The sequence below is a fragment of the Eubalaena glacialis genome, chromosome 2 (assembly GCF_028564815.1).
Source record: "Eubalaena glacialis isolate mEubGla1 chromosome 2, mEubGla1.1.hap2.+ XY, whole genome shotgun sequence".
Taxonomy (NCBI): Eukaryota; Metazoa; Chordata; class Mammalia; order Artiodactyla; family Balaenidae; genus Eubalaena; species Eubalaena glacialis.
The window spans coordinates 53229654-53256366 of record NC_083717.1 but is presented as its reverse complement, the minus strand read 5'-3'; the positions used below and the strand labels follow the sequence as shown (position 1 = coordinate 53256366).

General features: G+C 40.2%; 2 protein-coding genes across 2 annotated transcripts in view; both read left to right on the top strand.

The window, feature by feature from the left end:
* Nucleotides 1–26713, top strand: part of GABRG3 (gamma-aminobutyric acid type A receptor subunit gamma3) — a 552571-nt gene that overhangs the window by 106960 nt on the left and 418898 nt on the right. The gene's annotated exons all lie outside the window — the stretch shown is intronic.
* LOC133084997 (glutaredoxin-related protein 5, mitochondrial-like) lies at nt 14370–14834 on the top strand. The gene has a single exon (XM_061181828.1). It carries the CDS (start codon nt 14370–14372, stop codon nt 14832–14834), a length of 465 nt encoding a protein of 154 aa, XP_061037811.1.

Below are 26713 nucleotides of genomic sequence, written 5' to 3'. Positions count from 1 at the left end.
CATGGGTTTATCTCTGGGCTTTCTATCTTGTTCCATTGATCTATGTTTCTGTTTTTGTGCCAGTACCATATTGTCTTGATTACTGTAGCTTTGCAGTATAGTCTGAAGTCACGGAGTCTGATTCCTCCAGCTCCGTTTTTTTCCTTCAAGACTGCTTTGGCTATTCGGGGTCTTTTTTGTCTCCATACAAATTTTAAGATGATTTGTTCTAGCTCCGTAAAAAATGCCATTGGTAATTTGATAGGGATTGCATTGAATCTGTAGATTGCTTTGGGTAGTAGAGTCATTTTCACAATATTGATTCTTCCAATCCAAGAACATGGTATATCTCTCCATCTGTTGGTATCATCTTTAATTTTTTCATCAGTGTCTTATAGTTTTCTGCATACAGGTCTTTTGTCTCCCTAGGTAGGTTTATTCCTAGGTATTTTATTCTTTTTGTTGCAATGGTAAATGGGAATGTTTCCATAATTTCTCTTTCAGATTTTTCATCATTAGTGTATAGGAATGCAAGAGATTTCTGTGCATTAATTTTGTATCCTGCAACTTTACCATATTCATTAATTAGCTCTAGCAGTTTTCTGCTGGCAGTTTTAGGATTCTCTATGTATAGTATCATGTCATCTGCAAACAGTGACAGTTTTACTTCTTCTTTTCCAATTTGTATTCCTTTTATTTCTTTTTCTTCTCTGATTGCCGTGGCTAGGACTTCCAGAACTATGTTGAATAATAGTGGTGAGAGTGGACATCCTTGTCTCGTTCCTGATCTTAGAGGAAATGCTTTCAGTTTTTCACCATTGAGAATGATGTTTGCTGTGGGTTTGTCATATATGGCCTTTATTATGTTGAGGTAGGTTCCCTCTATGCCCACTTTCTGGAGGGTTTTTATCATAAATGGGTGTTGAATTTTGTCAAAAGCTTTTCCTGCATCTATTGAGATGATCATATGGTTTTTATTCTTCAATTTGTTAATATGGTGCATCACATTGATTGATTTGCATATATTGAAGAATCCTTGCATCCCTGGGATAAATCCCACTTGATCGTGGTGTATGATCCTTTTAATATGTTATTGGATTCTGTTTGCTAGTATTTTGTTGAGGATTTTTGCGTCTATATTCATCAGTGATATTGGTCTGTAATTTTCTTTTTTTGTAGTGTCTTTGTCTGGTTTTGGTATCAGGGTGATGGTGGCCTCATAGAAGGAGTTTGGGAGTGTTCCTTCCTCTGCAATTTTTTGGAAGAGGTTGAGAAGGATAGGTGTTAGCTCTTCTCTAAATGTTTGATAGAATTCACCTGGGAAGCCATCTGGTCCTGGACTTTTGTTTGTTGGAAGATTTTTAATCACAGTTTCAATTTCATTACTTGTGATTGGTCTGTTCATATTTTCTGTTTCTTCCTGGTTCAGTCTTGGAAGGTTATACCTTTCTAAGAATTTGTCCATTTCTTCCAGGTGGTCCATTTTATTGGCATAAAGTTGCTTGTAGTAGTCTCTTAGGATGCTTTGTATTTCTGCGGTGTCTGTTGTAACTTCTCCTTTTTCATTTCTGATTTTATTGATTTGAGTCCTCTCCCTCTTTTTCTTGATGAGTCTGGTTAATGGCTTATCAATTTTGTTTATCTTCTCAAAGAACCAGGTTTTAGTTTTATTGATCTTTGCTATTGTTTTCTTTGTTTCTATTTCATTTATTTCTGCTCTGATCTTTATGATTTCCTTCCTTCTGCTAACTTTGGGTTTTCTTTGTTCTTCTTTCTCTCCTTTCTTTAGGTGTAAGGTTAGATTGTTTACTTGAGATTTTTCTTGTTTCTTTAGTTAGGCTTGTATAGCTATAAACTTCCCTCTTAGAACTGCTTTTGCTGCATCCCATAGGTTTTGGGTCATCGTGTTTTCATTGTCATTTGTCTTTAGGTATTTTTTGATTTCCTCTTTGATTTCTTCAGTGATCTCTTGGTTATTTAGTAACGTATTGTTTAGCCTCCATGTGTTTGTGTTTTTTACGTTTTTTTCCCTGTAATTCATTTCTAATCTCATAGCGTTGTGGTCAGAAAAGATGCTTGATATGATTTTAATTTTCTTAAATTTACTGAGGCTTGATTTGTGACCCAAGATGTGATCTATCCTGGAGAATGTTCCGTGCGCACTTGAGAAGAACGTGTAATCTGCTGTTTTTGGATGGAATGTCCTATAAATATCAATTAAATCTATGTGGTCTATTGTGTCATTTAAAGCTTCTGTTTCCTTATTTATTTTCATTTTGGATGATCTGTCCATTGGTGTAAGTGAGGTGTTAAAGTCCCCCACTATTATTGTGTTACTGTCAATTTCCTCTTTTATAGCTGTTAGCAGTTGCCTTATGTATTGAGGTGCTCCTATGTTGGGTGCATATACATTTATAATTGTTATATCTTCTTCTTGGATTGATCCCTTGATCCTTATGTAGTGTCCTTCCTTGTCTCTTGTAACAGTCTTTAAAGTCTATTTTATCTGATATGAGTATAGCTACTCCAGCTTTCTTTTGATTTCCATTTGCATGGAATATCTTTTTCCATCCCCTCACTTTCAGTCTGTATGTGTCCCTAGGTCTAAAGTGGGTCTCTTGTAGACAGCATATATATGGGTCTTGTTTTTGTATCCATTCAGCAAGCCTGTGTCTTTTGGTTGGAGCATTTAATCCATTCACGTTTAAGGTAATTATCGATATGTAATGTTCCTATGACCATTTTCTTAATTGTTTTGGGTTTGCTTTTGTAGGTCCTTTTCTTCTCTTGTGTTTCTCACTTAGAGAAGTTCCTTTAGCATTTGTTGTAGAGCTGGTTTGGTGGTGCTGTATTCTCTTAGCTTTTGCTTGTCTGTAAAGCTTTTGATTTGTCCATCAAATCTAAATGAGATCCTTGCCGGGTAGAGTAATCTTGGTTGTAGGTTCTTCCCTTTCATCACTTTAAGTATATCCTGCCACTCCCTTCTGGCTTGTAGAGTTTCTGCTGAGAAATCAGCTGTTAACCTTATGGGAGTTCCCTTGTATGTTATTTGTCGTTTTTCCCTTGCTGCTTTCAATAATTTTTCTTTGTCTTTAATTTTTGCCACTTTGATTACTATGTGTCTCGGCGTGCTTCTCCTTGGGTTTACCCTATATGGGACTCTCTGCGCTTCCTGGACTTGGGTGGCTATTTCCTTTCCCATGTTAGGGAAGTTTTCGACTATAATCTCTTCAAATCTTTTCTCTGGTCCTTTCTCTCTCTCTTCTCCTTCTGGGACCCCTATAATGCAAATGTTGTTGCATTTAATGTTGTCCCAGAGGCCTCTTAGGCTGTCTTCATTTCTTTTCATTCTTTTTTCTTTAGTCTGTTCCGCAGCAGTGAATTCCACCATTTTGTCTTCCCGGTCACTTATCCGTTCTTCTGCCTCAGTTATTCTGCTATTGATTCCTTCTAGTGTAGTTTTCATTTCAGTTATTGTTTTGGTCATCTCTGTTTGTTTGTTCTTTAATTCTTCTAGGTCTTTGTTAATCATTTCTTGCATCTTCTTAATCTTTGCCTCCATTCTTATTCCGAGGTCCTGGATCATCTTCACTATCATTATTCTGAATTCTTTTTCTGGAAGGTTGCCTATCTCCACTTCATTTAGTTGTTTTTCTGGGGTTTTTTCTTGTTCCTTCATCTGGTATATAGCCCTCTGCCTTTTCATCTTGTCTGTCTTTCTGTAAATGTGGTTTTTGGTCCCCAGGCTGCAGGTTTGTAGTTTTTCTTGCTTCTGCTGTCTGCCCTCTGGTGGTTGAGGCTATCTAAGAGGCTTGATGGGAGGCTCTGGTGGTGGGTAGAGCTGACTGTTGCTGTGGCAGTCAGAGCTCCGTAAAACTTTAATCCACTTGACTGTTGATGGGTGGGGCTGGGTTCCCTCCCTGTTGGTTGTTTTGCCTGAGGCAACCCAACACTGGAGCCTACCTGGGCTCTTTGGTGGGGCTAATGGCAGACTCTGGGAGGGCTCACGCCAAGGAGCACTTCCCAGAACCTCCGCTGCCAGTGTCCTTGTCCCCACGGTGAAACAGAGGCACCCCCCGCCTCTGCAGGAGACCCCCCAACACCAGCAGGTAGGTCTGGTTCAGTCTTCCCCAGGGTCACTGCTCCTTCCCCTGGGTCCCGATGCACACACTACTTTGTGTGTGCCCTCCAAGAGTGGGGTCTCTGTTTCCCCCAGTCCTGTCAAAGTATTGCAGTCAGTTCCCACTAGGCTTCAAAGCCTGATTCTCTAGGAATTCCTCCTCCTGTTGCCGGACCCCCAGGTTGGAAAGCCTGACTTGGGGCTCAGAACCTTCACTCCAGTGGGTGGACTTTTGTGGTATAAGTGTTCGCCAGTCTGTGAGTCACCCACCCAACAGTTATGGGATTTGATTTTACTCTGATTGCGCCCCTCCTACCTTCTCACTGTGGCTTCTCCTCTGTCCTTGGACATGGGGTATCCTCCTTGGTGAATTCCAGTGTCTTCCTGTCGATGATTGTCCAGCAGCCAGTTGTGATTCTGGTGTTCTCGCAAGAGGGAGTGAGAGCATGTCCTTCTACTCCGCCATCTTGGTTAATGTCTTTTTCATTTATTTCTGATCTGATCTTTATGATTTCTTTCCTTCTGCTAACTTTGGGGTTTTTTTGTTCTTCTTTCTCTAATTGTTTTAGGTGCAAGGTTAGGTTGTTTATTCGAGATGTTTCCTGTTTCTTGATGTAGGCTTGTATTGCTATAAACTTCCCTCTTAGCACTGCTTTTGCTGCATCGCATAGGTTTCGGGTCGTTGTGTCCCCATTGTCATTTGTTTCTAGGTATTTTTTGATTTGCCCTTTGATTTCTTCAGTGATCACTTCTTTATTAAGTAGTGTATTGTGTAGCCTCCATGTGTTTGTATTTTTTACAGATCTTTTCCTGTAATTGATATCTAGTCTCATAGCGTTGTGGTCAGAAAAGATACTTGATACGATTTCAATTTTCTTAAATTTACCAAGGCTTGATTTGTGACCCAAGATATGATCTATCCTGGAGAATGTTCCATGAGCACTTGAGAAAAATGTGTATTCTGTTGTTTTTGGGTGGAATGTCCTGTAAATATCAATTAAGTCCATCTCGTTTAATGTATCATTTAAAGCTTCTGTTTCCTTATTTATTTTCATTTTGGATGATCTGTCCATTGGTGAATGTGGGGTGTTAAAGTCCCCAACTATGATTGTATTACTGTCGATTTCCCCTTTTATGGCTGTTAGTATTTGCCTTATGTATTGAGGTGCTCCTATGTTGGGTGCATAAATATTTATAATTGTTATACCTTCTTCTTGGATCGATCCCTTGATCATTATATAGTGTCCTCTTTGTCTCTTGTAATAGCCTTTATTTTAAAGTCTATTTTGTCTGATATGAGAATTGCTACTCCAGCTTTCTTTTGATTTCCATTTGCATGGAATATCTTTTTCCATCCCCTCACTTTCAGTCTGTATGTGTCCTTAGGTCTGAAGTGGGTCTCTTGTAGACAGCATATATACGGGTCTTGTTTTTGTATCCATTCAGCCAGTCTGTGTCTTTTGGTGGGAGCATTTAATCCATTTACATTTAAGGTAATTATCGATATGTATGTTCCTATTCCCATTTTCTTAAATGTTTTGGGTTTGTTATTGTAGGTGTTTTCCTTCTCTTGTGTTTCTTGCCTAGGGAAGTTCCTTTAGCATTTGTTGTAAAGCTGGTTTGGTGGTGCTGAACTCTCTTAACTTTTGCTTGTCTGTAAAGGTTTTAATTTGTCCATCAAATCTGAATGAGATCCTTGCTGGGTAGAGTAATCTTGGTTGTAGGTTTTTCTCCTTCATCACTTTAAGTATATCCTGCCACTCCCTTCTGGCTTGCAGAGTTTCTGCTGAAAGATCAGCTGTTGACCTTATGGGGATTCCCTTGTGTGTTATTTGTTGTTTTTCCCTTGCTGCTTTTAATATGTTTTCTTTATATTTAATTTTTGATAGTTTGATTAATATGTGTCTTGGCATGTTTCTCCTTGGATTTATCCTGTATGGGACTCTCTGTGCTTCCAGGACTTGATTAACTATTTCCTTTCCCATATTAGGGAAGTTTTCAACTATAATCTCTTCAAATATTTTCTCAGTCCCTTTCTTTTTCTCCTCTTCTTCTGAGACCCCTATAATCCAAATGTTGGTGTGTTTAATGTTGTCCCAGAGGTCTCTGAGACTGTCCTCAGTTCTTTTCATTCTTTTTTCTTTATTCTGCTCTGCAGTAGTTATTTCCACTATTTTATCTTCCAGGTCACTTACCCGTTCTTCTGCCTCAGTTATTCTGCTATTGATTCCTTCTAGAGTATTTTTAATTTCATTAATTGTGTTTTTCATCATTGCTTGGTTCCTCTTTAGTTCTTCTATGTCCTTGTTAAATGTTTCTTGCATTTTGTCTATTCTATTTCCAAGATTTTGGAACATCTTTACTATCATTATTCTGAATTCTTTTTCAGGTAGACCGCCTATTTCCTCTTCATTTGTTAGGTCTGGTGTGTTTTGACCCTGCTCCTTCCTCTGCTGTGTGTTTTTCTGTCATCTCATTTTGCTTATCTTACTGTGTTTGGGGTCTCCTTTTCACAGGCTGCAGGTTTGAAGTTCCCATTGTTTTTGGTATCTGTCCCCAGTGGCTAAGGTTGGTTCAGTGGGTTGTGTAGGCTTCCTGGTGGAGGGGACTAGTGCCTGTGTTCTGGTGGATGAGGCTGGATCTTGTCTTTCTGGTTGCCACGTCCACGTCTGGTGGTGTGTTTTGGGGTGTCTGTGGCCTTATTATGATTTTAGGCAGCCTCTCTGCTAATGGATGGGGCTGTGTTCCTGTCTTGCTAGTTGTTTGGCATAGGGTGTCCAGCACTGTAGCTTGCTGGTCGTTGAGTGAAGCTGGGTCTTGATGTTCAGATGGAGATCCCTGAGAGATTTTTGCCATTTGGTATTACATCGAGCTGGGAGGTCTCCTGTGGAAGAGTGTCCTGAAGCTGGCTCTCCCACCTCAGAGGCACAGCCCTGATGCCTGGCTGGAGCACCAAGAGCCTTTCATCCACACGGCTCAGAATAAAAGGGAGAAAAAATAGAAAGAAAGAAAGAAAGAGGATAAAATAAAATAAAATAAAATAAAATAAAATAAAATAAAATAAAGCTATTATAATAAAAAATAAGAAAAACAATTATTAAGAAAGTATTAAGAAAAATTTTTTTAATTTTTTAAAATAACTTTATTAATTTTTTATAATAAAAAGTAAGAAAAAATTATTAAGAAAAAATTTATTAAGAAAAAAATTTTTTAATTTTTTTAAAATAAAAAGAAAATTATTAAGAAAAAAATTTTTAATTTTTTAAAATAAAAAATAAGGAAAAAATTATTAAGAAAAAATTTATTAAGAAAAAAAGTTTTTAAGTAAAAAAAAAAAAAAAAATACAAAAACGGATGGACCGAACCCTAGGACAAATGGTGAAAGCAAAGATATTCAGACAAAATCTCACCCAGAAGCATACACATATACACTCACAAAAAAAAGAAAAGGGGAAAAAATAATATATCCTGCTCCCAAAGTCCACCTCCTGAATTTGGGATGATTCGTTGTCTATTCAGGTATTCAACAGATGCAGGTACATCAAGTTGTTTGTGGAGCTTTAATCCGCTGCTTCTGAGGCTGCTGGGAGAAATTGCCCTTTCTCTTCTTTGTTCGCACATCTTCCGGGTTTCAGCTTTGGATTTGGACCCGCCTCTGCGTGTAGGTCGCCTGAGGGCGTCTGTTCTTCGCCCACACAGGACGGGGTTAAAGGAGCAGCTGCTTCTGGGGCTCTGGCTCACTCAGGCCGGGGGGAGGGAAGGGTACGGATGCGGGGTGAGCCTGCGGCGGCAGAGGCCGACGTGACGTTGCAGCAGCCTGAGGCACGCCGTGCGTTCTCCCGGGGAAGTTGTCCCTGGATCACAGGAGCCTGGCAGTGGCGGGCTGCACAGGCTCCCGGGAGGGGCGGTGTGGATAGTGACCTGTGCTCACACCCAGGCTTCTTGGTGGTGGCAGCAGCAGCCTTAGCGTCTCACGCCCGTCTCTGGGGTCTGCGCTGATAGCCGCGGCTCGCGCCCGTCTCTGGAGCTCGTTTAGGCGGCGCTCTGAATCCCCTCTCCTTGCGCACTGCGAAACAAAGAGGCAAGAAAAAGTCTCTTGCCTCTTCGGCAGCTGCAGACTTTTTCCCGGACTCCCTCCTGGCTAGCTGTGGTGCGCTAACCCCTTCAGGCTGTGTTCACGCAGCCAACCCCAGTCCTCTCCCTGGGATCCGACCCGAAGCCCGAGCCTCAGCTCCCAGCCCCCGCCCGCCCCAGCGGGTGAGCAGATAAGCCTCTCGGGCTGGTGAGTGCTGGTCAGCACCGATCCTCTGTGCGGGAATCCCTCCACTTTGCCCTCCGCACCCCTGTTGCTGCGCTCTCCTCCATGGTTCCAAAGCTTCCCCCCTCTGCCACCCACAGCCTCCGCCCATGAAGGGACTTCCTAGTGTGTGGAAACCTTTCCTCCTTCACAGCTCCCTGCCACTGGTGCAGGTCCCATCCCTATTCTTTTGTCTCTGTTATTTCTTTTTTCTTTTGCCCTACCCAAGTACGTGGGGAGTTTCTTGCCTTTTGGGAGGTCTGACGTCTTCTGCCAGCTTTCAGTGGGTGTTCTGTAGGAGCAGTTCCACGTGTAGATGTATTTCTAATGTATCTGTGGGAAGGAAGGTGATCTCCACGTCTTACTCTTCCGCCATCTTGCCCAGACCCCCTCTCATTGTGGTTTTGATGATTAGCCATGATGAGCATCTTTTCATGTGCCTGTTAGCCATCTGCATGTCCTCTTTGAAAAAACGGTCTACTCAGGTCTTCTGCCCATTTTTTGATTGGGTTCAATTTTTTTTGATACTGAATTGTATGAGCTATTTATATGTTTTGGATATTAACTCCTTATATGTCACATCATTTACAAGTATTTTCTCCCATTCCATAGGTTGTCTTTCCATTTTGTTTATGGTTTCCTTTGCTGTGCAAAACTTTTAAGTTTAATTAGGTCCCATTTGTTTATTTTTGCTTTTATTTCCTTTGCCTTAGGAGAGAGATCCAAAAACTATTGCTAAGATTTATGTCAAAGAGTGTTCTGCCTATGTTTTCTTCTGGGAGTTTTATGGTTTCTGTTCTTAAACATGTAGGTCTTTAATCCATTTTGAGTTTATTTTTGTAAATGTTGTGAGATGTTTAATTTCATTCTTTTACATCTAGCTGTCCAGTTTTCCCAGTGCCACTTATTGAAGAGACTGTCTTTTCTCCATTATATATTCTTGTCTCTTTTGTTGTAGATTAATTGATCATAAGTGCCTGGGTTTATTTCTGGGGACAGCCCATTGATCTCTGTGTCTCTTTTTGTGCCAATAACATGCTGTTTTCATTTCTGTAGCTTTGTAGTATAGTCTGAAGTCTGAGAGTGTGATACCTCCAGCTCTGTCCTTTTTTCTCAACATTGCTTTGGCTACTCAGGGTCATTTGGTTCCAAATAAATTTTAGGATTGTTTATTCTGGTTCTGTGAAAAATGTCATGGGTATTTTGGTAGCGATTACATTAAGTCTGTAGATTGCTTTGGACAGCACAAATATTTTAACAATATTAATTCTTCCAATCCATGAACACAGGATATCTTTCTGTTCCTTTGTATCATCTTCAGTTTCCTTCTCAGTGTCTTATAGTTTTCAGAGTATAGGTCTTTCACCTCCTTGGTTAAGTTTATTCCTAAATACGTTATTCTTTTAGATGTGATTTTAAATGGGATTGTGTTACTTACCTCTTTTTGATAGTTCATTGTTAGTGTATAGAAATGCTGCAGATTTCTGTTTATTAATCTTGTATCCTAAATCTTTACTGAATTCATTTATCAGTTCTAATACTTTTTTTGGTGGAGCCTTTATGTTTCTCTCTATATAATATTACATCGTTTGCCAATAGTGACAGTTTTACTTCTTCCTTTCCAATATGGATGACTTTTCATTCTTTTTCTTGTCAGATTGCTCTAAGTAGGACTTCCTATACTGTGTTAAATAGATGTGTCCAGAGTGGGGAGCTCTGTCTTTTTCATGATTTTAGAGGAAAAGCTTTCAGCTTTTCAGCACTGAGTATGTTAGCTGTCAGTTTTCAGAAATGGCCTTTATCATGTAGGGATTTGTTCCTTCTTACCAACTTTGATGAGAGTTTTTTATCATAATCGTTGTTCCGTTTTGTCAAATGCTTTTTCTGCATCTATTGAGATGATCATCCTTCCTTTTGTTAGTATCGTATATCACATTGATTGATTTGCATCCCTTGTATAAATCACACTTGATCATGATGTATGATCTTTTTTATATATTGTCGGATTCAGTTTGGTTATGTTTTGGTGATGATTTTTGAATCTATATCCATCAGAGTTATTTGCCTGTAGTTTTCTTTTTTACAGTGTCTTTGTCTGGTTTTGGTATCAGGGTAATGGTGGTTGTAAAATGAATTTGGGAATGTTCCCTTCTCTTCAGTTTTTTGGAATAGTTTGAGAAGGATAGATATTAGCTCTCATTTATGTGTTTGGTAGAAAACCTTGTGAAGTTGTCTGTTCATGGACTTTTATTTACTGGAAATTTTTGGATTACTAATTCAATTTCAGTACTGGTGATTGGTCTGTTCAGATTGTCTATTTCTTCCTAATCCAGCCTTGGAAGACTGTATGTTTCTAGAAATTTATCCATTTCTACTAGGTTGTCCAGTTTGTTGGCATGTAACTGTTCATAGTATTCTCTTATGATTTTTTGTATTTCTGTGGGATCAGTTGTTATTTCTCCTTTTTCATTTCTTATTTTCTTTATTTGGGTCCTCTCACTTTTCTCCTTGGTGAGCCTGGTTACAGGCTTATAGATTTTGTTTATCTTTTCAAAAAGCTAGCTCTTGGCTTCATTGATCTTTTCTATTTTTTTTTTTTTTGGTGTGTATTTTATTTTTCTCTCTGATTTTTATTTTTTCTTTCTCCTGCTGACTTTGAGCTTTGTTTCTTCTTCTTTTTATATTTTGTTTAAGTGGTAGGTTAGGTTGTTTATTTGATTTTTTCTTGTTTCTTAAAAGTAGTCGTGTATCAATATTAACTTCCCTCTTAGAACTGCTTTTGCTGCATCCCAAGGATTTAGAAAGTTGTGTTTTTATTTTCATTTGTCTTGAGGTATTTTCTGATTTCATCTTTGATTTCTTCACTGACCCATTGGTTTTTCTTGTTTTTTGTGTGTGTGTTTTAGTAGTGTGTTGTTTAGTTTCCATGTGTTTGTATTTTTTTTTCCATTTTTGTTTGTGATTGACTTCTAGTTCATACCATTGTGTTCAGAAAAAAAGCGTGATATAATTTTTATCCTCTTAAATTTGTTGAGACTTGTTCTGTGGCCTAGCATGTGATCTACATGGAGGACATTCCATGTGCACTTGAATAGAATGTTATTCTGCTGTTTTTGGATGGAATGTCCTGTAGTTATCTATTAATTCCAAGACCAGGGCTGGAACCCATGTCCCCTGCATTGGCAGGCAGATTCTTAACCACTGCACCACCAGGGAAGCCCCAGTGTCCATTTAGTGTTGATGAACTCTTTTAGTTTTTGGCTTATCTGAGAAGTTCTTTATCTCTCCTCCAATTCTAAATGACAGTCTTGCTGTAGAGTATTCTCAGTTGTAGGTATTTCCCTTTCATCACTTTACATAAATCATGCCACTTTCTTCTGGCCTGCAAAGTTTCTGCAGAAAAATCAGCTGATAGACTTATGGGGGATTCCCTTCCTTTGTATGTGACTCTTTGTTTTTCTCTTTTTGCTTTTAGAATTCTCTCTATTTCTTTAACTTTTGCCATTTTAATTACGATATGTCTTGGTGTGGGTCTCATTTGGTTCATCTCGTTTGGGACCCTCTGTGCATCCTGTTTTGGCTATCTGTTTCTTTCTTCAGGTTTAGGAATTTTACAGCCATAATTTTATCAAATGCATTTTCAACTGTTTTCTCTTTGTCTTCTCCTTCTGGAACCCCTATAATGCAAATGTTAGTGTGCTTGGTGTTGTCCAAGACGTCCCTTAAACTGTTCTCATTTTTTTTAATTTGTTTTTTTTTTTTGCTATTCTGATTGGGTGATCTCCATTATTCTATCTTCCAGAGCACTTATGTGTTCTTCTGTTTGACTGCTGTTAATTCCTTCCAGTGTGTCGTTCATTTCATTTACTGTATTCTTCAGTTCTGACTGGTTCTTTTTATATTTTTTAGTTCCTTGTTAAACTTCTCACTGTGTTCATCTATTCTTTTCTCAAGTTCAGTTAGCATTCTTATTACTAATGCTGTGACCTCTTCATCTGGTAAATTATCTCTGTTTCATTAGTTGTTTATTTTTTTCTTTCTTTCAGGTTTCTTTCCCCCTTGTTCTTTCATTTGTAACAATTTCCTCTGTCTTCTCATTTTGTTTAACTTTCTCCATCTTTATGAAATTAGGTGAAATGGTCACCTATTCCAGTCTTGAAGGGGTGTCCTTGTGTGGGAATGTCCCTATGCAGTTTGTGTTGAGTAGCTTTGATGGGAGAGCCGGATCTGAGCATGTGCTAGCAGCTATCACCATGGTGGGAGGTGGGGCTGGAGATGAAGCAGCCAGAGCCAGTGCCAGATGTGAGCTGAGCTTCTCCTTTGCTCAGTGGCTGTCACTGCCCTATGTGGGGCGGGTCAGCAACTTCTGCTCCCAAGTTGCTGGAGCAGAAGCCCTGAGTGTTGGGTCTGAGCTGATTCCATTCCCTGTAAGTGTGTGCTCTGCACTCTCCCAGCAATGGCACCTACACCCCAGAGTGGAGTAGCACTGGAGCAAGAGGGTCTGGAGTGTGCACCAGGTATGGGCCAGCATGCACACTGGGTGGTCCTGGCACCAGTCAGAGCTAAGTCTCTGCAAATGCCAGTAATAGCCACTCTCGCCCCTTTCAAATGCAGTGCTGGGTCTGATCCCACTCCGTCCCTCCAACTGTGCACCTTCCTTGGCAGCAGCAGCCTCCACCCTAGTGTGGAGCTGCATTGGAGCCAGGAGTGCTCAGCGGGTGCTCAGCCTGGGCCAGGGTGCACTGGAGCGGTCACAGGAAGCTAGACAAAGTCCCAGGCAGTTTCAGTCTGCTTCCTCTGTCTTGTTTCGGGAGCAAGCAAGCATCTGTGCATGCCTCATGAGTGGAGTCTAGGTTTTCTCAGCCCTCCTGTTAGTTTTACTGGTTTTCAAACCAGCTAGGGGACTCATCTTCCAGGTGTTGGGCCCCCAGGCTGAGGCCCAATATGTGGTTCAAACCCCTCACTCCTCAGGGAGGATCTCCGCCCATGTAATCCCCCTTTCCTCTGAGCCCTTCCCAGGGGCACAGGTTCTGACCTGATCACTTCTCCTCCCTTCCTACTTGATTCCATTTGGGTCTTTCTTACAGTCTTGGTCACAATGGAGTCTTTCTGCCCGTCTCCTGTTAGTTTTCAGTGAGAACTGCTCCACGTGTAGATCCATTTTTAATGTGTTTTTGGGGGAGGTGAGATCCATGTCCTCCTACTCTGCCATCTTGATCTCTCCCTCTGGAGACTCCTTGACAGGGTGTAAGGTGGTTTCACATTGAAGGAGGAGGTGCAGCTGTGTAAACATCACAGATTTGAGACCAAGAAGGAAATACTTGTAATCACTGAGATCAACTGCTGTCCCCATTCTGCAGGGGACCTTGAGACGGACACCTTCTGGAATGAGTGTGGGCCTTAAAGCAAGAGCATCAAATCTGGGCATGAAACTGGTCAAGGTTCAGTAATTTACAGCCTATGGGCCAGATGGGGCCAAGACCTGCTTTTCTTTCTTAAAAATTGCTGGTTAGCTAAGAAAAATCTTTACACTTTTAAAGTATTGTAAAAAACCAGCAACAATGACAGCAACAGCAAATCCCAAAAAACAAAAGAAGAATGTGTGAGACTCTGTTCCATAAAGCCTGAAATATTTTCTCCCTAGCTCTTCATAGAAGAAAGTTCACCAACACCTGCTCTAGAGGCACCCCAGCTTTCTGCTTTTACAGGCACACCAAGAAGATATTGTGTGTTCAATTCCAGACCACCGTGATAAAACAGATATCACAATAAAGTGAGTCACATGAATATTTTTTTGTTTCCCAGTGTGTGGAAAGTTACGTTTATATTATACTGTAGTCTATGATGTGTGCAATAGCATTGTGTCTGAAAAAACAATATACATACCTTAGTTAAGAAATACTTTATTGGGGGAAGGCTTCGGCTGGCTAGCCCAGGGCCCTGGCCGTCGAGAGCTCCGGCCAGCGTGCGGGGATGAGCGGGTCCCTGGGCTGGGCGGCAGCGGCTCTGCTCCACTGGGGGCGCGGCGCGGGCGGCGGCCTGCAGGGCCCGGGCGTGCGGGCGGTGAGCTCGGGCGGCAGCGGCTCGTCGGAGCACCTGGACGCGCTGGTGAAGAAGGACAGGGTGGTGGTCTTCCTAAAGGGGACGCCGGAGCAGCCCCAGTGCGGCTTCAGCAACGCCGTGGTGCAGATCCTGCGGCTGCACGGCGTCCGCGACTACGCGGCCTACAACGTGCTGGACGACCCCCAGCTCCGGCAAGGCATTAAAGACTATTCCAACTGGCCCACCATCCCGCAAGTCTATCTCAACGGCGAGTTCGTGGGGGGCTGTGACATTCTTCTGCAGATGCACCAGAATGGGGACCTGGTGGAAGAACTGAAAAAGCTGGGGATCCACTCCGCCCTCTTAGATGAAAAGAAAGATCAAGACCCAAAGTGAGGGTGGCCCATGCAAGGAAGCTGCTGGTGTCAGAATCTCACTGCCAGAAAAGCCTTCCCGATTCTAGTTTTTGCTCTTCAGATGACTGTTTGCACTGATTCCTCCAGTTTGTAAGCAGCCTGGTGATTTTAGCATGTCTGGTGTTTGAGCAAGGAATATCCTATCGTGAACGTAATTGTAACCACTGCACTGTCATAATCAATGTTGTACGACGAGATTGCTGTAAACACAATTCCTTCTTATGTTGTCCTTTGCTCTTTGCTTGATTCAGGAGTAAACCTAGGAGCTTTTGAATCATCATTATTATTCATGAGTCCTCTGCAAATATGTCAGTCTGCAAAGATAATATACCCCCCTCCCCAATTTTTTGTAACTTGTTCTGTTAAGAAAAATGATGGACAAGGAAGAAAATAAGATAACCGGGGTGTTGTTTTTTAAAATAAACTGCCAACCCAGGGAAAAAAAAAAAGAAAAGAAATACTTTATTGCTAAAAAATGCTCATCATCATTGAGCTTTCAGTGAGTTGTAGTGGTAACATCAAATATCACTAATCACAGATCACTGTAACAAATGTAAGAATGATGAAAAAGTTTGAAATATTGCGAGAATTACCAAAATGTGACACAGAGATGCAAAGGAAGCAAATTCTGTTGGAAAAATGACACCGATAGACTTGCTCAATGCAGGGTTGCCACAAACCTTCAATGTGCAAAGCACAAGAAAGCAAAGTGCAATAAAACAAGATAGCTCTGTGTAACAGTTTTTTGATTGTTAAGATCAACCAATACTGAGTACCATGAACTTAGAGGAGGCATAACTTGGGGTTATTAGTTCTAAAGTTGTTTGCTAATGATATGATTATATATTTAGGAGACTGAAAGGAGACAATGAAAAAGTTAGAACATGATAGAGATTACTAAAGGTTTGAGAGCAAAGATAAAAGTGTTCTCAAAAATGAATAAGAAAAAAATCCACCATTACCCCAGAAGTACTAGAAAAAATATTTTTAAAAAAGCACAAGAGAAGAATCACGAAGAGAAAATAAAGACACAAAACAATGATTAAATTAGAAAAAATATTTTTAAAAAAGCACAAGAGAAGAATCACGAAGAGAAAATAAAGACACAAAACAATGATTAAATCAGTAATCAAAGAAAGTCACTCATTTAATAAATATACATGAGCATCTTCTTTGGGTCAGGCATTGTTTTAGGTCCTGAAATCAAATTTAACACCAAAGATTCACCCTGGGAATTGGCAGAGACATTCTCACAGTGCTGGAAAGGGCTGTGGGAAGAGGTGAGAGGTATCATCCAGTGTTGGTGAGAGAATAAAACGGGGGTTTGTGGAGAGCTTTTTTGAGAAGCCCTGCCTGGAAGCCTGTCACGTCACATCTGCTAGCCCATCTCGTATGGCTGGATGGAAACCCCTGAGCTCCACCACAGCAGCATCCACTGCAAACAGAAAACCAGTACCTGTGCCAGATGGCAAATGAGGTTTTTAAAATTATATTTGTCATATTTGTTCTGCAATAAATGAAACTCAATTGTACAGTGAACTTTCAAGGATGATTCTAGCACATTCCTCTGTATTCCTGCACTGACTCTTCCTAAGACCCCAGACTTTGATCAGGAAAAAGTAACAGATCACCCAGTTCAGGTGTATACAAGTGCTGGAACCTTCATCAGAGAAGCACGTCATAAAAACATGGTCCATTTCTCCCTTTTTTCCAGACTCCGTACTCTTTCTTATTTCAGAGGGTTGAGGATACAAAGACAGAGTTTAGAGTAGACAGTTCTTCTGTATCCGTTGTCCAGATGGAAAAACAAGACCCTCCAGCATGTGGCCCGAAGACCATAACCCTGGCCCTGCTTTGAAACATTCAGTACTTGATTCCAGTTTTTTGACCTCCAGATTTTCAGCTTCTGAAAACCCCAAGGGCACTTCCTCCTTCTTACCTGGGAGCACATGGATGTGAGCTGATCTGCAAGAAACGCTTCACATTTCCGTGTCCCGAAGTAACCGAGAACTTCAAAAAAGACATTTTCCAGTTGGGTTCTTTGCACAAGCTGGGTCAGCACAAGTCATCAGACACACAGGTTTTATGGGATCAAACCATTTTTGCTTTTGTAGTTCCAGTAGAGAATGTTTTTTGAATCCAATTAACAAGAAGGCTTCAACGTCTATGGTCATTTATGCTTTTGGTTTTTAAGAGAGAATGGCAAATGATAAACAACTAGAGTGTCTGAGATTTATTAAAACCAAAGGATTCCAGAGGTTGTGTCTTGGAGTCATTTGAGTTTTGCTCCATTTTCTGTGCCTTACACATCTATAGGGCTGCACAGTCCTAAAGGATGCCTCTTTGCTGCCTGGAAAGATTGGGCAGCAGAGGGCCCTGGTGATGGAGAAAGTGAGTCTTGGTCACCAGGTTATCCTTAGGGCTCCCTCCACATGCCCTTCATTAGTTCCATATATGAAGTGTGGTGTTGTTTTAAAGGGATTGTCCCATGTACTTATTCTTTGGAAAATTACCATCCTGATTGGTATGTGTAAGACAACATAGTTCAGAACATTTGCCATTTAGTCTAAAAACAGAAAGACCAAATTTACTTGCCTAAAAGAAGTCCCAGGGACAAAGAAATAAAAAAGAAGTGACTGCATACATGCAGACAGTGTCCATGTACATACAGACAGAAAGTCATTACATCCAGCTTCCGTTGCAGTACCAGGAGGGCTTTTGCCCTGCCCTGTGCAGCCAGGCTTGTTGCATGACATGAGAGTATGTGGGCTCAACTGGGAAGCTGTTTATTACTCATGTCACAGTGAATCTTTCGGATATTTCCATTGCAGAATTTTACAAACAGTTGCGTGGAGAAGCCATGGACTTTTACTGAAGAGTGTGCTAATCTGCTCTATCTGCAAAGACAGCCTTTGAATTTAAAGTCCTATCTTACTGAATTCCCATGGTGACTCATAATAAGACAGCGGGTTCAGGTTTACCATGCATCTGAGAATGGAGCAGATGGTGACAAGAGTTTATACCCAGCTCTCTCAGCAGTTTGGTGTAATTAATAAGTGGCAGAGTCTTACTGAGTAGTTGTGGATAAGGGTAATGATTTTTGTGTATGCTTTTCATTTTAAGTTTTAGATGCACCCTGTGGGGTGAAGAACTCGGCAAGTCTGAATCATTTGATTTCTCAATTTGACTAAATTCTGAGAAACGTACTGAACAGTAAGTGAGCTATGTTATGCTCACCCAAAAGTCATAGTATCTTTGAATTTGGGAAATTAATTTATGTATCCCAAACTTTCTGGCTACACATCCAGTTTCTGGTCGTTGTTTTGATCTGTTGCTATTTGTCAAAGTACTTCAAAAAAACAAATGGCCATAATGGAAACTAAGAGCTACCATCTCAGAAATAATCAGAGTAACTGTAGAGATGTGCTGTCTGAATTCATCCTTGTAGTCCTGAAGACTAATTTAGTCCATTAGATTCCAGTATGTTCTTTGACTTGATCAAAATTGATAAGTGATTAGCACTAAGTCTGAAACTGTGCCACTTTGTCTAGAATAAAATTGATTTTTAACTGCTTTTGTATTGCTAGAGTATGTATTTTCTTTTTTCTTTTTCCAGCTTTATTGAGATATAATTGACGCATAACAGTGTGTAAGTTTAAGGTTTACAATGGGTTGACTTGATACATTTATAAATTGCAAAATGATTACCACCATAATATTTGCTTCCACCTCCATCCCATCACATAGTTACCATTTAATGTTTTTTTTTGGAAAGCTCTTAGGCTAAATGCAACCACTGTCACCAGTAAAACCATTTGTAAAGGCTACACACAAATGAATTTTGGATCCAATAGCCACTATTAAAATAATTTTAGGCCTCCATTTGTTGGTTAGGGAACACTAAGCTGCTGTAACAAGAAAATCCAAGTAATTCAATGATTTGAAGAGTATAGAAGTTTCTTATTAGGAATTCCGAGGAACATTTCAGGCTGGTAGGCTGCTCTGGCCCCTCGGGCATTCAGGGAAGCAGGCTGACAATGAGTGCTCCATCTTTTCCAGCATGTGACTGCAAAGCCTGGAGGGTACTCCCTACTCTGTTCACAAGTCCCTTGGGGAGAACTAAGTTCTAGGGCTACAGCCAGCTGCAGGGGGGTCTGTGAAATGGGTTCTTGTCTGGCACTCTCTTCCCACGTGCAACCCTGTTCTTACTGAAAATTGGGAGAATGGATTTTGGTGGGCAAATAACAAGTAGTTTCTACTTCTATTGGTTTAGTTTATAGGCTAAATCCAAGTTACAAGAACAGTATGTTGACCTGTAATTTCTAAGTTTCTACTGATAACTGGGATAGTTAACTGTAACCTTTATTCCAGTTTGAAAATATGGTTCAATAAATATGGAGTCAAGGATATATTTCCAAATCGAGTCTTTATTACTGTTTTGTAACAATTTCTAAACCCAGACTCCCAGTAGTGTTTCTTTTACTGTCTATGCTCATGATGGCATTGTCGCCACTGTGTAGTGACAGTGCACAGGGTGGACTCACCTGGAAGGACTGAGCCCTTTTCATTTCTATTGACCATCAATCAGTTATTTGGATACCAACTACATTCTTCTCTCACCCTGTCAAGAAACCTGAAGTTTGGCAAATACTCTTTTTCATTTCTAACTTAAATGTCCCAGAGAGGAGACATGTGTTCCAAGACTGTATTGAGATGGTATGAAGGTAAATTATGCAAAGCAAAAGGATTTGCAACCATGTGTATAGCTTTCACCAGCCTGATTATAATGCCTTCAGATAGTCTGTTTATAGAACAAACATATGGATACCAAGGGGAGAAGTGAGGGTGGGATGAATTGGGAGATTGGGATTGACACTACTATACATACACTACCATGTACAAAATAGATAACTAATGAGAACCTACTGTATAGCACAGGGAACTCAATGCTCTGTGGTGACCTAAATGGGAAAGAAATCCAAAAAAGAGGGGATATATGTATAAGAATAGCTCATTCACTTTGCCGTACAGCAGAAACTAACACAACACTGTAAAGCAACTATATTCCAATAAAAATTAATAAAAAATTTTTTTAAAAAGATGCAGTTTATTTCTAGTCTAGTTTTTATACAGAAAAACTTATAGCTTCAGGTCTCTGTTACTTCAGATACCCTAATGTTGAGAAAAGTAATATCAAAATGATGCCCAACATAACCAAAATTTTTAAAAAAAAATTTATTTAAATCAATTGAACCAGCATCATTTGTTTTAAAAAAAAATTACCCTTCAATATAAATTTCTCACTTCTAAAACACTTTTGTCCATCAAGAAAAGATAAAACAAGAAACCATAAAAGGAACACCAAACACATGTATTAGTATCTTTGCTGCCTTCATTCCCTTTGCTAGTGCTAAAAATCTCTAGTCAAAAGGGACTTGCCAAAGACAAGGATTAGCAAGCAAGCCTGTAGGATGCTTACAAACATTTAATAAAATCGTAAAGTATTATACTTCTCAGCTTCTGTGGAGATAGTTCAAAATTTTGAATTCAAGCCAATGGTAAGAACACTGTGTGAACAATCTGCAGTTTTGTTGCAGATAGGTTATTTGTTGTCATTGGTGGTATGTAAAGTGATGGTGGTAAAAACAAAATATGGAAAAAGCAGTTCAATATTTGTATCTACACAAGAATACCAGATATAAATGAAACAGATTTCCTGTTTAGGTCAGTCTTTTTTTTCTCTCTCTTTGGGGCTATTCAATGTAAAGTTTTCAATAAAAAGTCTGTAAACTGTGAAAAAAAGATGCAGTTTAGATGATTGAACCACTAGGTGGCACCACAGAAAATGTAAGTATCTGTACCAATCACCAGGTGAAAAGGTTTGTTCTTTGCTTAAGTATCTGTATTTCGTAGCAGCAGAACTTGGTCCTAGAACCTCTGTGTGGCCAAAAGTTACTGAAGAATGAACCATGTTCCCCCTTCTAGTTTTTTCCCTAAAATATGTATGAACAGATACTGTCATTAATTACAACCTTTTATCAATGTTATAAAATTAAATGCTTAGAATATGGGCAATGCATTGTGGTTATAAACCAAGAGATGAAGAACAGTGGAAACTATATGATTTTAAAATATGTACTTTAATTTACATGACATTAAGGAGAATCTAAAATCCTAGTGGTTTTTAAAATTTCCAGTATTGAACCACTTGTGGTCATGAACTTTCACGAGAGGAGAACCTTGTTCAAACATAAACCTTCTTCGTTCCAGAAGGGGCAGGGTGGTTACCTACTTGGAGCATCTCATGGCCTGTCAGTGTGCTTCCCCATTGGCTGACTGGGCCTCTGGGCAGGGCTGAAGCCCCACTTGGCTGGTCCTACAAGGTCATGGCATGCTGTTCTGAGAAACAGCTCTCCAGCAAACAGCTGGCAGCTCCCAGGCTCTTAGAACTAACAGACTGTGTCATCGCCACCTGTTGTCAAATAGTACTTGCCCACAGGACTCAACTCAGCTTCAGAAGGTCCCTGAGATTTCTAGAATGTCAGGATAAAAGTGTGTCAACGAGCAATGCAGTTCACTGAACTCTGTGGAATTACTGTGTTAAGTGTTAGGTGGAGTGAGCATGGTACAGAGGCCATTCCTGGTGAGTTCCTGCCCCAGAGGAGCATCAGATGATGGGAGCACAGAGCCATGCTGAATAGAATCACACGTGCCAGGCTGTGGGGTCTTGAGGACTGAGTCACTGTCTTCCTTTGCCAACTCCACTCTGCCAAGCTCATTGATTACTTTGTGCACTTGAAACTATATTGAACTGATAGCTCCCAAGCTCCCTCCTCTCTGTAAAAGGACTGAGACCTTAGGTCTGGTTTTTGTATTTCTCTCTTCAGTTCTTCTGTCTTCTAGAAGTTCTGACTCTAGTTCCATTGTTTCATCTGTGTAGTCCTAGTAGGACTTCGCATTTCTAAGGAAGCCACTAAATGCTGGTAAATATTCTGTAGTTTACTTTAGGTGGCAGTGCCTCAATACAGTTTAAATGAATGAAGCCATAAATAAAGCATTTTGAGTTTAATAGATGGGAAGGTCATAATACAAAGTAGGAATATATTAGGAATGAGGCAACTTGCTATTGCTCTCCTGGGTTTAATACTTTGTTTTCCATTAAAGGTTAATAACTTACAGACAAGTGTGTCCATGCTGGCAGGGAATGAAAGGCCACATTATGGAGATGTTATTGTGTACTTTTAATGGTGATGGGAGCTTTCACCAAACATATGTTCTTATATTTCTGGTGCAGTAAACTCCCCAGCTTTATGGGTCCTTCAAGGAGGCCCCCGTGTGGTTAAGCCACACAGTTTGGTCTCATACCTTATACTGGGCTGGGTGGATTCTGAACTCTGGCTGTCTGAGTAGGGTTTTTAATAAGTCTATGATAAAACAGTATTCCATTGAGGTAACTACTCTTTTTGTTGTTGTTAAAATTAAACATCAGATTTTACCATTTAACTAGAAAACACTGTTCAGCTGCATAAAAACTTTCAGCTGTATAACAACTCTCTAGAATAATTACATCTCTCCCAAGTTTAAATCATGTGCTTATTGATATCTGTATGTGCCAGTCAGATGCAGCTAAAGATTTATCATCAGTACCAGTTCCAAAGAAAATGCTAGGATTGATTTATGGAGCCAGCCTCCCTATCTTCTATCTTCCCACCTTGCACTCCCACCAAAAAATTTTAAAAAGGAAAAAGGAAAAGAGAACTATTTCTCCTGCAAACTAAAACTCCAACTCTGACCCCGGCTTAGTTGATAACCTCAAGTAAATTGCTTTCCAGAAGCAAGCCCACTTTAAAAAGGTAACTGGGACCTGGTGGGGGCTGGAGAATCACTTCTCCTCCCTGGGCACAAAATGTCTGAGAAGATCTACCTACCCCCTGCTTTAGCATTTTCACTGGGAGGCACTTCCATTTTTGAACAATTCTAATTACGGAAAAATTCTTCTCATGCAGCTACAATCTGCCCCCTTTACTTCTGTCCTCTAACCCTGTATTTACCTTCTGGTGTCTTACAGAACAAGTCTAATCTATCACCCATGGCTGCTTTTAAACACTGAAGTCTGTCACTGTGCTTCCATGTGTGCATGCTCAGCCACCCCAGACCCTCACCACGTACTGGGGTTTCCCACCCCACCACCCAACTGCCTTCTCTGGACGTTTGTGGGCTTGTGTTCATGGGGGTGTCTGTCATTGAGCCTGGCTGCTTTTATTTTTTTCATTTATTTTTTTAAATAGTTATTTAATTATTTTTGTCTGCGCTGGGTCTTTGTTGCTGTGCGCGGGCTTTTCTCTAGTTGTGGTGAGCGGGGGCTACTCTTTGTTGCAGTGTGCAGACTTCTCATTGCGGTAGCTTCTCTTGTTGCGGAGCATGGGCTCTAGGCATGCAGGCTTCAGTAGTTGTGGCTCGTGGGCTCTAGAGTGCAGGCTCAGTAGTTGTGGTGCACGGGCTCAGTAGTTGTGGCTCGCAGGCTCAGTAGTTGTGGTGCATGGGCTTAGTTGCTCCGTGGCACGTGGGATCTTCCCAGAGCAGGGCTCGAACCCATGTCCCCTGCATTGGCAGGCGGATTCTCAACCACTGCACCACCAGGGAAACCTGAGCTTGGCTGCTTTTAAAACACTGGAAATAGTTCAGTCTTTAGCTTGAGAGTAGGAATACATATTCTTGACTAGATTTGGATAAATAGTTTAGATAGTTTATACTCGTTGGTAGGCCCCCTGAGGACCAGATATGTTTAGTTAATATTTAGTAGTTAATGCTTAATTAATGTTTATTGAACTCAAAAAGGACTTTTTAAAGAAACAATAAACACTAAAAAAAAAGAAATTAACAAATTACTGTCTTAGTTGTAAAATAAGTGGATTCAGCTGAATTATATCTGAGATCCCTGTCAACTCTAATACTCGCTGATGACTTACATATAAAAGAAATCGATACATTACAGTTCAGTCTCATGAGGAGTTGCATTTTGCACTGCATAATGTAAACAGCAGGTGGCGCATTACTTTTCTCCCTAATGAGGGACAAGCTCAAGGGATGAGGTCTATACTGTATTTTAATTTCTCACGTGCCTAAGCCTGGCTAAACTGTTGCAAGGCAAAGGCAAAGTTGGAACTCTGGAAAAATGGGAACTTAAAAAAAGTTTCATATTTAGTTGTTGTCAATGTTTATGTCATAGCAATGACAGGATGTTAATATGGTGGGAATTGAATTCATAGAAAACATGCTTCTAGACATATATCTCTATTTCTGAAAACTTGAAATAATATCAAGTTGTTTCATTACAATAGGAAGATATTGGAGGCAGAGTTTCAGGAATATGTGAGTTTTCCTCTGGTAGGTCAGTGATGTTTATTAGTGGTAAGAACGTGGGGGCCAACTTCCCTCCTTCCTGTAGACCCCCCAAAATATACTCTGTAGAACATGTGGGTCTCTGTTCCTCCCATTTGTGACATCCCATGGATTTGGAGAGTCAAATTATCTTTTGGTGTTTTTTGTTGCTTTGAGGTGTGGTAGAAGATCTTTTCTTTTCTAGGGAAGTATTGAGAAAAGAGAAGAGGACAAAACAGAACTCAGCTTAGTCTGCTGAGCTATGATCAGGCAATCGCTGGGGCCAAAATACAGCCTGATAGATCTCAGCAGTTTATGTGCTTTTTTTGAGAAACAGTAGAAAAAGAACCTCAGTGTACTTGGAGTTTTATCTCCACTGGAATCCTCTGTGGGGAATTTAACTAGACAGCTATAGCATCGTGTGGACTTCTCCTTTCATACAGGTAAAATCCTGGTCAATTTAGATATGTCAACTTGGATTTATACTTTTAAAGGGGAAAGCATTCTCTGTGGAAAGGTGGCATTTCCCTGCTACATACATTCCCAGAAAATTACCAATTTTGCATGATCATACTTCTATCATATTGCTCAATAATAGCTGAAATAAATGAACTAAAGTGGTACTGGCTGTTTGCAAGAACTAAAGATTAGGTTTCTAGAAAAATCCTTTGGTCATTTACTTATGATATTTTAGATTTCCCTTTTTTTCCTAACCCCTGATAGCCCTAGCAGTTCTTACTGCGATATACATATATTCACAGAAATCTTGCTTAATACTAACCATATATCTTTTGAACATAAAAGATGTAATCTGTTTTATTTATTCCATTCTTTTCTAAATATTCTTGAAATCATGGTGCCCTTTTATTCTGTGTCTCTGGTTTTTGGAGATACAGTAGTGCTTAATAAACCTTGCTGCTGAGTGGTCTGGAAGACCCATGGGCTCAAACTTTAGTCAAGAAAAAGCATCTCACTAACCTTTTGGAATAATTGGTACTGCTTTTAATGAAATGCTGATATGTGTTTTGTGCTATGATTCAAATATTCCTCGTGGGAAAAAAAGGAGAGGTGCCACCAGAAGGGACACATTTAAAAGTAGACTCCAGGCCACTTGAAGGACTTTCAGGAAAGACTAGTGTTGCCCACACTTGCATGGAAAAGCTTCAGTTTCTTGGAAAATTTTAAAATACTTTTCAGTCTAAAGCTCACTCAACCTGAAGCACTTAAGTCTTTTCTTAGTTAACTTAAATGACTTTTCTTAAATAACTATACTGTGTGTTTTCCCAAAGCAATTTTTAAAAAAGTTTATAACTTATCTTCAGTTGAAAAGGTGTCTTTTTCCTTTCTGGTAGTCTTTTTTTCTTACCAAAATTCACTAATCTTGAATGTCTGTGAAATTAAATTTCAAATGTAGAATACTTGACTCATTTAAAGTTAAATTTTGTTACTGATTTAATTATAGACTGTTTTTGTAAAGCCTTTTTTTTTTTTCATCAAAAAAGCCTTATTTCTATCTATGTAGAAAACACAGTGAAACAAATCCTTATTGGAAAAAAAAGGAAAGACCCTTTAACCTCAGAGCAGGTATGGTAGTTATCGCAGATGGAGGAGCAGCTGCTGGGGTGGGGAGAGGGAGGGCCTGCTCAGGACTCAGGAGGTTGCTCCTGGATCACTTTTTCTGGATTCCCACGCCCCCTTGTCTTGGAAAATAGCACCATTTTCATGTGCATGCTTCGAAAATAATCCCTTTTCTGACTTTATCCTGTTAATTTTACACTTCAAGTTCTAGGAGTGAAGGAATTGATAACATTTATTTAAATATTGCATAGCTAAACTTATGCTGTGTGCTGAAATGTTGGGAAGTAGCATGTCAAGGGTAAGTGAAGCAAAATCAAAAACAAGCAATGAAGAAACACACAAACCTCTTCAATGTGAGTATGACTTTGGGGGATGCAGGGAGCTAATTTGACTACTAGCAGCTTCCAAGCAAAATGAAAGCATTGACATGTGCATGAATATTGCTAGGTTTTTAAATTCCCCAAACACATCAAAACATCTTACAACCCCCACTGCCTTCCCCTCTTCTGCTCTTCTTCCCCAGTCAAGGGAGCATTTTATAATGTGCTCTGCTCCAGTCCTCCCAAGCAAGACGGTCTGCAGCTTAGTGACATAAGACATGTTTTGGAGTCAGATGGAAGGAATTGGGAGGATTCATTTAGATGAAAACAACAAAGAAGGCTTGGAAGTGCTTCCGCTGTTTGCATTTTCCTGCCGTCTCACTCTTGTGTTTCAAGGCTGCTGTGGCAGTTGTGGTAAAGTTTGTCCCCACTCAGAGGTTAATTCCCTGTGTCCACTTGAGGTTCCTGTTTCTTTCCTTCTCTTACGATGTCTTATGGAGGAGGCTGCTGTTGTGTTGCCAGCTGAGCAACTTTCCAGAGAACATCCCTTGGCTGAATGGAGCCATTGTGCCTGGAGCAG

Bases quoted from the DNA above. Each gene is read 5' to 3' on its own strand.
- LOC133084997 (XM_061181828.1), top strand. From the start codon at position 14,370: ATGAGCGGGTCCCTGGGCTGGGCGGCAGCGGCTCTGCTCCACTGGGGG.